The sequence below is a fragment of the Hoplias malabaricus genome, chromosome 5, assembly GCF_029633855.1.
Source record: "Hoplias malabaricus isolate fHopMal1 chromosome 5, fHopMal1.hap1, whole genome shotgun sequence".
NCBI lineage: Eukaryota > Metazoa > Chordata > Actinopteri > Characiformes > Erythrinidae > Hoplias > Hoplias malabaricus.
Genome location: NC_089804.1, coordinates 14,061,489 through 14,073,893, shown reverse-complemented (window position 1 = coordinate 14,073,893; position 12,405 = coordinate 14,061,489). Strand labels below are relative to the sequence as shown.

General features: G+C 38.6%; 1 protein-coding gene across 6 annotated transcripts in view; it reads left to right on the top strand.

The window, feature by feature from the left end:
* Positions 1-4,406, top strand: part of map7b (microtubule-associated protein 7b) — a 37,829-nt gene extending 33,423 nt beyond the window's left edge. For all 6 annotated transcript variants that reach the window (XM_066671760.1, XM_066671755.1, XM_066671759.1 and 3 more), the window contains 2 exons: positions 183-388; positions 2,714-4,406. In XM_066671760.1, the coding sequence (XP_066527857.1) occupies positions 183-388; positions 2,714-2,724 (217 nt within the window). In that variant the 3' untranslated portion in view covers positions 2,725-4,406. The remainder of the gene's footprint in view (positions 1-182; positions 389-2,713) is intronic.
* The last annotated feature ends 7,999 nt before the right edge of the window (positions 4,407-12,405 follow it).

Sequence of the window (12,405 nt, the reverse complement as noted above, 5' to 3'; positions counted from 1 at the left end):
CCCAAAGCAGTGATGTCCTAGTGATTCAACTGTTTAAAGTTCTCACATATTTTATGAATGTTGTATTAGTTACTGGAAATTAAATAAAAAGGTGTTCCTTGTCTTTGGAACTGTGCTATACACAGGAGAGTTGACTTCAAATGGAACTTCCCTTTACTGAAGCTTTTCATTTATCTTTACAGTGTGAGCCCAGAAGTCCAGCTTAGAGAAAATGGCATCATCATGCAGACACAACCCTTTGAGGAAGTGATTGAGTTACCCATAGTGACCAAGCTGTCCCGTCAGGAGGGAGATGGAGAGGAAAAGGATGAGAGGATTAAGGCTCCACTGCTGGCCTTCAGAGACAACCTGACCACTCTGGACGACAGCCTCACACAGCACAATGCAGGTCAGAACACATGCTGTTTCTTCACTAATATTTGCTAACTGATATTGATCTCTATTTACTATTATGCCCTCTATTCCTTATATATTATACCTTTTTAGTATTGTCATGATAAAAAACTATAACCAGATAAAACTTGTGGAGGCAGGTGTAGTGTGTCTTGGGTGGAGTATGGAGTTTGACCTGGAGAAGTTTGTTTTGTCTCCATCAGTAGAGGATTGTCGGAAGGCTGATTTGTTGTTGGTTGCTGAGTTTTATCACATTTTCAATACCTCGCTCAGCTAGAGTAGGTGAAATACGGGATGTGTGCCTGTGTCCCCTGATACAAGGGGTGCTGCCAGTACAGATCTAGCCATGTTGTCTAGTGTGGACGGTGTTGGTGTAGCGGAGGCTACTGGACAGTCACCAGGTGTACAACCTGGAGTTGGTTCTCTCAGTGAGTTAGACTTGAACATGGCTATTAAGCTAACACTTTATTTATTTTATTTTATAAATGTTGGCCTTGATGTTTGTATTGATGACTGTAACTGGTTTGTATGTGAATTAACAATCACTTCAGGGGTTGGGACAGCAATTATATAAGTTCAGGGCCAGGATTTAACTTGAACTTGTCTTTTAATTTGATTTCTACACAAATATTAATCTGGTAAAGTTGTCAACGTGTGTGTGTGTGTGTGTGGTGTTCTACAAAGAGAGATTAAGCACATACAATTAGAGGTACAGGTCTATGAGTACTCCCTTTATTACAAATACAACTTGGTGTCCACAAGAGAATAAACATGACTAAAGGTCTACCACGAGGTTAAGACCTGACTATCTATTATAGGGTGACCAGACGTCCTCTTTCACAATTTCACAAACGTCCGGCATTTTGTTTTTCTAGAGCTTACATAGAACTTCGAGAAGCGTTTAATTCACAAACTAGTCCCGCCCTCCCCTACTCCGATTGGTTCGCTTGAGTGAGAAGGGGGCGTGGTGAAGTAGCCTAAAATCTTCTGATTGGACGGTCTGACTGTAGAGCTACCGTTATTGGTCGATAACCTTCTCTGTAAAAATTTAATTGTTCAGTCTGCACGTCAGTAGTCTTCGTTTACCTCAGGCAAAGCTCATGTACCTACCCTCATCTCGAGCAGCTATGACGAAACGTAAATGTAAGTTCTCGAATGAATTAAAAAGGAAAGTCCCATGTTTTGTGTAGCAAATAAATGTGTAAAGGACCTAAAAGCACACATAGGTTCGGCTATGTAATGCTAATGTTCGGTAATGCTAGTTAGCTAGTAGTTGACTTCCCAAAAAATACGTAGAAAAGGTCCTCAAATGATCATTACACAAAAACTTAGTGAAAATACATATGTGGGTCTTATACAGAACAATCACAAAAAACAAATGATGCCAACGAGACTAAATGAGGCTAAAAGAGGTGCGTTTCATGATACCTCTCTGAACCACGTTGTGAGCAGGATTATGCATTGGTGCTGTCAGGTAGCCACTTAGTGGCGGAAATGATAACTACAGGCATGCTAGACTAGAGGGCTGAAAACTGTTCAATTATAAGAGTCTTCTGTCCTATGTTGGTAGTAATACACACCTTTTAGCTTTGACCAGAACTCAGTGTACGATATCTGAACCCATCCAAAACTTTATGATGGCGGAGCATCTTTCAGCATGGCTTAAAAATTCTTCAAGAAATATGTAAATGTGTGTCGTGTGCAGAGTGAAATTGTTTTGCTTTCAGAGCTGTTCTCTAGCTGTTGATGGCATTTTGCCAGCTGGCTTGTTTTTTCTCATGTTATTGGTTGTATAGCACACACTCAAAGAGAATGGAGTAGAGCAGAGTTTTTAAAACTTTTCAATGTTACCACCATGGTTCACTTAATGAGATAACCAAAAAGAAAGGGGGAAATGTTGAAATCTGCTGTGGTCGGTGTCAGCAGCAGTGGTGAGGTAGTAGTGGTGAGCAGTACACTATCACTCTTGGTTTCTTGGGGTTTCAATACAGGAACAGGAAGAACTAAAAACCAGGATGATTAAGGATAAAACATATGCTTTGTGACATGGCACCAGAGCTACAGGTTCACATTTGTCTGTTTTACTGTAAACTGCTCTCTAGACCCCAGGTTAAAAACCCCTGGACAATAAAACTTCAGACATTTCTGATGGGGCTTGTTGACTTCACTGCAATTCAGCCAATTATTCCCCATGAGACTAGAGAATGTGAAGAGAGGCTGAACTCTTTTAAATGACTCAAACTAAGAATAGTTTTGATGTCTTGATTGTAACTTTGTACAGAAAACTCTGCATTATCTGCTACCTGTTCTTTTCTGGTAGGTGATGTCTGAGAACCTGAGAGGGCGGAGTGGGAAAACAGATGAAGAAACAACCTCCAGCTTCCAGTGTTGGAAACCCTTCCTTCTTCCCGTTTGAATGTCCTCAAGCCGATGCTCGGACACCTGGAAAACTGAGGAGAAAACAACTAAGAAACCTTCTCTTCATAATATGCACAGCTCTCTTCAACATTGCTCTTGTGTTTCCTGCATCCTGGCTTCTGCCTTGACCCCCACCCCCACCCCCCAAGACAGAAGTGTTATGTTCCAGGAACGTGAAGAGATGTAGTGGCTCAAATCATTAATCAGCAGTTAGTGGGGGCGCTGGGGTATGTCTAAAACATGTGGTTTTAAATCAGCTGTAATGTCTGATCTAATACTTGAAGAATTTTTTTTTGTTGTTGTTGCAGGTAGCCTTCGGTAAAGTGCTAAGAATAGTGACTGTGTCAGATGGTGAATGACATTTGTATTTAGGAAAATCTAATGCAAAGCTGACTTGCTGTCAGTAAACCAGGGACGGTGTGTAACATACTGATCTCAGTGCTTAGTTTTGTAATTCCTGAGAAAATGAAGAGAAAGGATTTCCTCTTTTTGGTGAAGCATTAAAATATTTGCCTCTTTTGCCAGTGTTCCGTCGATTGGAGAGAGCCGTCTTAATGAAATGAACGATGGCTCAAGAATCCAAAGACCCCTCCGACCAAACGCTGTGTAGAAATGGGTCTTGTTTGTAGAGTCATTAAAGAAACCACTCTAAGAATTTCCGCAAGCTTTTTTTTGCTTTATCTTTGGAGAGAACTGTTATAGCACATCTCAGAGTTAACCTCAAGTGGCTGTTCTCTCTTATAACAGAGAACCCCCCTCCCCAACAAAGCAGTGAGTAAAATAAACAAATTCAATCAGTGCAAAAATTGCAAATTTGATCAGAATGTAGTCAAATAAGGAAGATATTTCAAGAAAAACACATTCGCAATGCTGCTACATTTTACTTCCCTTCGCCTTTATGAAATTACGGAGTGTTGGATGTGTTAAGCAGTTTATCACTTGGTTTAAGGGCTGCTGAATCTCCTTCCTGAACATGTTTTCCACCGAGGGTACAATGACCAGCTCAAACCTATCTAAAGATTAATTTCATTCTGCACATTAAGCCCTGTGACAATCTACTGAAAAACTCACCTGAGGAACTGCACTGATCTGAGAACTCGAGCAGTTCCTGATCATTGTAATGTTTCTGTAATGTGACTCTATTAAAGTTATCAACAGAGGACAACCTAAGCCTCTGTATTTTGTTAAATGGATGTATAAAGAGAGAAAGATGTAAATCTCTATGTAAAAACAGATATAACTTAACATTTTCACCGTGGTATATTTTACTTAAACAGACACAGCATTTAAATCTGAAGCTACAGCAGTGAACAGGACTTATTTCATGAGGAGTTTTATTAAACTAAGCTGTGGTCAGAGTCTGAGTGTATATATATATATATATACAGGGGCAATAAACCTGGAGCAACACTCATCCTCTTAAATGCTGGATAAACTAAAACCCTGGCTTACGTTCTGTTCAGTGGATTGTCACATATACGCTTGGTTCTCTTTATTCGTCTTGGGAAAACCTTCATGAAGAACACACACGACTACCAGAACAGGAAAAAAACTGTAAAGCATGGAAAAATATTAAAAAGCAATAAAAACCTTTTGAAAACATGAACTGTTGTTGGTTTAAATAAAGAATTAAGCAAAATGCTGATAACCACCTTGTTATCGCAGTAGCATTACTCATGAAAAGCTGATGTAGAGGAAAATGTTCACTCATTCATATGTTGTTCAGGGTTGTAGAGGTCTGTAAACTCCTATGATCATTGTGCAAAAGGCAGAAACACCCTGGACAGGGCACAATCACAGGGCATCGCAAAGTGTCTCACTTGTGGACAGAAAAGATCCGTTTATCATCTATCAATCTATCAGGACTGAATCCAGGGAGGAGCCTGAAAACAGGTGAGTTCTGGGTAAGTATGTCTCGCTGCAGCCTGTAGGAAGGCGGAGTTGGACATCCAACTCCTCCCACATCCAGCCACGCCTTCTAATACTGACGTGTTCAAGAAGCACCGTGTGGCACTTGAACGCAGACATGTTTAAAGAAACTGAGGAGCACATTAAATACGCATATAACGTCTTTTATTCATTATTATACTGTTCAGGTGTTTTTTTGTTTTTCCGCTGAGGGCATCTGTTAAAAACATTACCTGATTTATACCTGATTTGATTTAACTTTAGTCGTTGTTGTCAATGTTTGTCAGACTGTTATTGTGAGTGGTAGAGTGAACGGAGGATATCGTTCAGGATTCATTCAAATACTGTTCTCCATTCAGTAAATATCTTGTCCCAAAAATCGTTAATTTTGTTATTCGTAATGGTCATTCTCAGCCACAACGTGTGGTAATGTTATGCCAACTATGACATGATGGATTGTTATGTAGTGCACAGCTGACTGCAAAACAATAATAAAATCCAGTGCTATTAAGTGTACAGTGCCTTGAAAAAATAAGCATCCCTGCCTGGTCATGAACATCTTCTCATTTTAAGAACATACAGATTTCCACAGGTGATGCTATTTGTCTGCATACAATTTATTAGAAGCTTATACAGTTTTCATATGTATTTACACGTCTGTGTTTTGAGGTTCAGACAAATAAGTATTCACAAATATTAGAGGTACCACTTATTTCATAATGACTAATAATTACTACCTGTGAGTGGTTAGAGATATCTAAGGGTAATTAGCCAGGCTGTGAAATAAAAGTAAAGACTAAAGAGATAATGATGTTAATGACAATATTCCAAATGTCCGAGTGAAGAAAATGCTGCAGTAAAATATATAACACATGTTCAGATGTCCGGTCGTGCAGGACTGGTTTCAATAAGAAGAAAGAGAAACACATTACACAACTTAGCACTCCATTCACAACTCCCTACAGTCGCGGTCGCTTGAAATAGAGTCAAATACAATATGCTTATTGGCAGTGGCCTGTAGAACTCTAAAATGTGGTGAAGTCACAGGTGTGCAGTCTGTATTAAAGACAAGGAAAACTGGCACAGTAGTTTTATTTTTTTATTTTCAAGCCTTTACAACATTTTATATACATATCTTACAAAATCAAAATACAAAATCTTTACATATATATATGTATATACACACACACACACACACACACACTCACACCCCACACAAACATTGGCTCACTCACACACCCAAATCTTCATAAACTTGTTGGCAGAATGGGCTCTAGAACACAGGATGCATGTCCTCGCTGTAATACCCCACAAGTTCCCCATGTCTCCCATTCCCAAAGCAGCCTGTGGACAACAAATAATAAACAGAAGCATACTTTTAATATAATATTTTACTTCCTTATCTTGTCTGTCTTTTGATGTTCTTTATACTCTGTATCGTAACGATGCTTTGAGTCCTTGAAAAATGCAGTATAATTAAATTGTATTTATTATTATTATTATTATTATTATTATTATTATCAAAGCCAGCAACACTGCTTTTGACTCCAAAATTCCAACAAAATCTTCTGATCATAAAACATTTATTTGTCAACTTTTTTGCAACCACCGACAAAAGAAACAGTTCTCAAAATTCATACGCAGTTCACAAACCCAGTAAACAGTCTTTATATGTCTCTCTACAGTACAGACAGCACTCCAGTCCATAAACTGTGTGAAACTGTTGTTTGTATTCAGTGCTGTAGAGTTTCCAAGTCACAACAGCTGCATGTGTCGAATTAGAGAATTAATAATCAGATTACCACCTCTTCTTATAAGGAGTACAAACATCTTAAAATAAAGTTTACTGAAATACAATAATGCACTTTATACTCACTGTCAAGCCTCTGAAAATGTGCTTGGGCCCAGAATGACTGTCTTCCAACAGTGTCCTGGAAGAGGGGACACACCAGTGAGAGCTTTAAAAAAGCTTGGTCCCCCTCTTCCAGGACAATCTCTAATAGAATCTGCTCCAGGACCGTGAGGGGCATCTGTTAAAGACGTTATAGAAGAGTGCAGACATTGTTTTACAGTTTATTTAAATTTAGTGAAACAAAAAAGCTAAATATAAATTTACCACAGAACCTACATTCCAATTAATTTATTAAAACAGACCACAGTTTTCTCATTTGTGAAGACTATGGCACATTAAACAAAAGGAAAGTTGAAATGCCCAGTTCAGCTTCAAGATCAGACACATAATAAACACCTGGTCAGTGGAGACTGTAAACATTCTATCTCCTTTACTGTTAACAGAAAAAAACAAGGTGAAATCCAGACTGAAATTAATATAAATACTATTTATCAATGGACCATGTCTAATTTGAGCTCATCAGATGCTATAAATAACTTCTTTTAAGTCAGACCAGTTACACACTGACATGTGTCCTTATAAATTCAAATAAACCATCAGACCCTGAACGCTCCTCAGTCTTTCCCTTCTTGTGTTTACTGGCCTTTCCTTGTGCATTAGAGCTCACCGTTCTAAAATACAGTTGGAATTTAAATGATAATTGAAAATTCGGTTTATCAGCTACATTTACAAACATTAAGTTGTTTGCAATACACCAATCAAACAAAAACAATGTAAATAACTCAATACAACGACTTTAACAAGTGGTCTCTCCAAAATGCACACCATCACAGTACAATGTACAATGTGTCTGAAGAGAAAGCTGCATGTGTGTGTAAATATTTTTGTTTGAGTAACAGATGTGTATATACCCTGCAGGTGACATGCTCCCTAAAGTAACCAGCACTACCACCTGTGGGATGTCACTCTAACGGACAAATGACAAAGTTTAGAATGCAGTTTAAAGCCTTACAGGAAACGTATCCTCAAAAAAGTCCTAATCTGAAGTAATCACCTGACTGAAGTCAAAAGGCCAACCAAGGGCTATGTAGAGTTCATACTGAAACATCCCATAGATACAGCTGAGAACACTGAACACTGAAGGGTCAAAAGTGGCCTGAACGTGGGCTGGACGCTGAGAAACATAAAACAATAAAACATAAAAGGAGATTACAGTTTATCTGTGATATTCATGTTCATAGTGACTACATTTGTGAGCTTTTCTTTAAGTCAAAAGTCTTGTTCCTTACACGAAGGCAATATTATCAGCGAGTTTTTTCTGTGTGTAATTAAGTAACTCTGTTAATTATTTGGCTAAATCAACCACAGACATCACGCGTGCCGCAGTTGAATATTCGTGTATTTATCTACGACCCTACTGGTACATACTGAAATAACGAATTTATAACGTGTTCGTGTATCTAGCAAAAACACTGACAACAACGAGCTTTGTAATTATACTTACAAACTAAATGTTTTTACTCTCCGACATAACGTGCGCTGTTACTTTTTACGTTAAAAAAATTCTGTTTGAGAGTTTTTAGCTCACATCGTGAGCTGTGTTCGAATTCACGAGGGTAGGGAACAATTTCGGACACTACCTTAAAATAGTGTACTATATAGTGACTAGAGCACGATTTGGGACACAGAAAGTCACTGGACACGGGCGTGGCTTCTGACGTTGTGAGAGGGCGGGGTTGGATGTCCAACTCCGCCTTCCTACAGGCTGCAGCGAGAGGCTTCTCGTTCTGGGTGAGGTCTGAAACAGCCCACAAGTTCTCTATGGCAAAGCAGCACAGTTTCAATCTCATTTTTCTCCTGTAAACTAAGGTTCCATCTCCTCTATTTCTAGCATTGGTGGTGATACGGCATTAGCGGTCAGGAAATGGCGTATGTTTTCTGCACATCTCTGATTCAGACACTGAGAAAAATTCATTATTAGAACTTTCATTTTCACAGCTATTGCGGTTTTACCATCACCCCCCTCCAACTTCTCAATTAAATTTAGCATTCACATTCTGGCATCTCTCCACCTTAAATAGGGTGACCAGACGTCCTTTTTTACCCGGACATGTCCTCTTTTTTAGACTTAAAAAAAGTCCTGGCGGAATTTTACAAACGTCCGGGATTTTGTTTTTCTAGAGCTCACATAGAACTTCGAGAAGTTTCGTTCACAATCTAGTCCCGCCCTCTCCTACTCCGATTGGTTCGCTTGAATGAGAAGGGGGCGTGGTGAAGTAGCCTAAAGTCTTCTGATTGGACGGTCTGACTGTAGAGCTACCGTTATTGGTCGATAACCTTCTCTGTAAACATTTAATTGGTCAGTCTGCACGTCAGTAGTCATTGTTTACGTCATGCAAAGCTAAAGTACCCACCCTCATTTCGAGCAGCTATGACGAAACGTAAATGTAAATTCTCGGATGAATTAAAAAGGAAAATCTCATGTTTTCCCATGTGTAGCAAATAAAGGTGTAAAGCTCATCCAATCTAATTTGCACATGCAGTTACTCTCAGAGGTTTAAAACTGTTTAGGCATTGCTGTGTCTGATCCACTCACACAAGCAACTCATACAAAGCCCCTTCTCCCATTACTCACCCTTGCACCCCTTGTTGGTGTCTGTCTGCTTAAGTGTGCAAGGCCCAAACCTTTAATACTCCCCGATAAGTCTTCCGGTGTGTACTTGATAGTGATGGGAATTTCAGCTTTTTGGGGAACCGGGTCTTTTGGCTCGGCTCTTCATGGAGAGCCGGCTCTTTGTTTTACCTCTTATTTCCACTGGTACAGAACCATATTACCTACATTTTACATGACTGTATGGACAAAATAGTATTGTTCAATATTTAAAATAATAAATAGTGTTGCAATGGCCAATTGTTTTATGGCTGTCTTGTAATAACTCACTGATTGCACTCACACATTCAATTGTATAAATAACTGGATTTTTATTAAAAACACCTTAATAAAAAATCACTTGTAAACTCTGAAATATAGCCAATGGAACCCAAAAGGTAGGTATTACAAAATAGCTTATTAAATTAAATAATCATCCATTTCTGGGTAATAAAATAAATAAATACTCTGCAAAGTGCAAAACAGCAGCATTCAACGGTAGTGATTAAAACAACCACAACTGTCAACAAACATTTAAGTGATTTAACATTTTCTTCAACTATTTTTTGGAGGGAAGATTGGCATTCAGGAAAACCAAGTGTCTCAGCTCGGAGGGTTGGAGGTTTGGAGCTTGCTTGTTGTTCTCTGATTGAAAGCCTTATAAAAAATTAGCTCAATCTTAGACGGGAACCGGCTCTCATCGTTCACTTACAAGAGCCGGCTCTTTGAACCGGTTCGTTCGCGACCTACACATCACTAGTACTTGATGTGTTCGCAACAGATGATACTTCGTATTACCCAGGTTCCACCACAAGCCTGTGATATTCCTCACAAAAACTAGAAAAAAAGATGAAAAAACTGAAATTAACTGTTTAACTATAATTATTTTCGTAATTAAGACTGATGTTACTAAATATGCTTGTGGGAAAGGCCCATGTTTTAATTGCCGTGGTGATATTAACGTAGTACCCATACGTTAACCTATGTACCCATAGTTCCAGCCACCTGTAAATACAATATTAGAAATCTTAGCTAACTGTAAATAAAATAGAAGTACTTTACTCACTCAAATCAACATTTTTCAGGAGTCATGTGTGTAGATTAATGTCCAAGACTTGCTTGACTTTGAAAGAAATTATTCTTTTAGATAAAAACGCTTTTCTTTAAGTAGGCGCCAATACTGCTAAGATTACTAGCGCCCCCTAACTCCTAACGACCTCCCCTGCTCGTGACAGTCAAACGAGACAGTTGCTACCACATTCAGTGGTTTTGAGAGGTTTACAATGAGATTACGTTTGTCCTGTGTCGGTATCCGTACTCTACATGTAAGGATCAGAATGGCGGTAGATGTTCCCCTCAGAGAAAAGGAAGCTAACCGCTAAGCTAACTTTTACACTGTGGGAAATATCTGTCGCGAAATGGAAATATATTGTGTTCCACATGCAGTTTTGCACACAAAGAATTACAACACTGTTAGAGATACTTAAATATTGTTTAGATATGTGATTTCTTTGCAAGGCTGATGTTTAAATGCCCTACGAAGGCTTGAACTTACATTTTATTGTTTTACCCAATGCGATTGGCGAAGAAAGAGAGCGGAATTGCACCATATACGGCAGTGGCCGGAAATAGGCTGGAGTTAGGGGAAACACTGACAAGCTTTTCTGTTCATAACAAGCTGCAAAGCTGACTCACTGTGTTGAAATCACATTCAACTGAATCATTTACAGAAGTAAACGTAAATTCTGAAACACAAAGTGAAACTATATGGACAGTGGACCAACAATGTAGAAACAATGAGATTATTTTAATGTTTTGGCTGATTGGTGTATGCTAACCTCTTGACTGTTGTGGCTAGGATCATCATTCAACCAAGTACAATGAGTTTCAGAATTAGTGTAGAAAAATATAAAACAAACCAGAGGTTCTTCAAGAGTTTAATGAAGATTAAAAATAATAATGATAAATAAATGATAACATTTCCTACCCATTTTTCCTCACAGATGTTTTGTTCATCGATGGAGCAAAGAAAGGGGAAGAAGAACTACTCAAACAGGGGCTGTGTTAGCATCATCTTAAGCAAATATTTTTGGCCAGAAATGGCCGTTTATAAAGTTTGGTCTTGATTATCTCTGTTTGAGCTGAAACCACTGATCCTCTTTAAAATCTCTGGAGTGTGGATGTGGATCAACAAGAAATCTTGAAAATGCTCGCGCTGAAGAAGCTGTGTGATTTTTCCAGAAGGAGACAGAACGTCTCTGACCACATCCCCATGATCAAAGAAAACTGGAGATATAGCAACATTTTGTAAGTAAGATTTCTTGAGAACAGAAGAAAAGTAAATACAACTGCTAAGTAGACCATGCTGAACATGTTTATATCTGTACTGTTTACACTGGGTCTGGCCTGATTTTTAAAAACACACATCAAGTTTTGAAAATGAACACATGCTTAGTAAAGCTGTATTTGATGCTGAGTCTGAAACTGATGGACTTAAAATTATTAAGGCTTTTAATCAAAGCCTGCTCAGCTCATGTGGAAAATTACAACAGTATTGCCATGTTTGAAACAAAAGGGCATTTTGTCAGCAGAAGAACTCATCAGGCTCTTGACAGAGCACAAAAGCATATGAATCTATCAGCCACATCATTATTACCATCTTAGGCTGTGTTATAAGTTATAGAAACCAATACTAGAATTCCTTGCACAGTTTGTGTCAGAATTACATTTAACTGAAGTGATAGTTCTCTGTCCTGCAATGGAATGGAAGCTTGTTCGGAGTGTGTTCTGATGTTGCCCTCAGTTAGCTCCAGACACACAATGACCCTGATCTGGATGAAGCGGTTACAGAAAATGAATGAACAAACGAATGAATCACCATCTGCACACTCAGTCCATGGTAATTCTCATGTTATATATAAGTAGTAAAGAGGGACACTGGACACTGGGAATATTCATAAATGCAGCCCAATACTAGCTGCAGTTTATTTAGCCATGGGTTTTTTTACATGCAGAGATTTGGGAGACCTGGTACTTGTTATCACATGAGCAGTAAAAGTGTGGGTTCTCCTTCACACAGCATAACAACTGTCACCTACTCTTTGCTGATAAAAGAATATTACTACTAACTTTCAGTAAAATCAATATATTTTTACAGCCAAGCTTTATAAAATTGTTAGTTCAG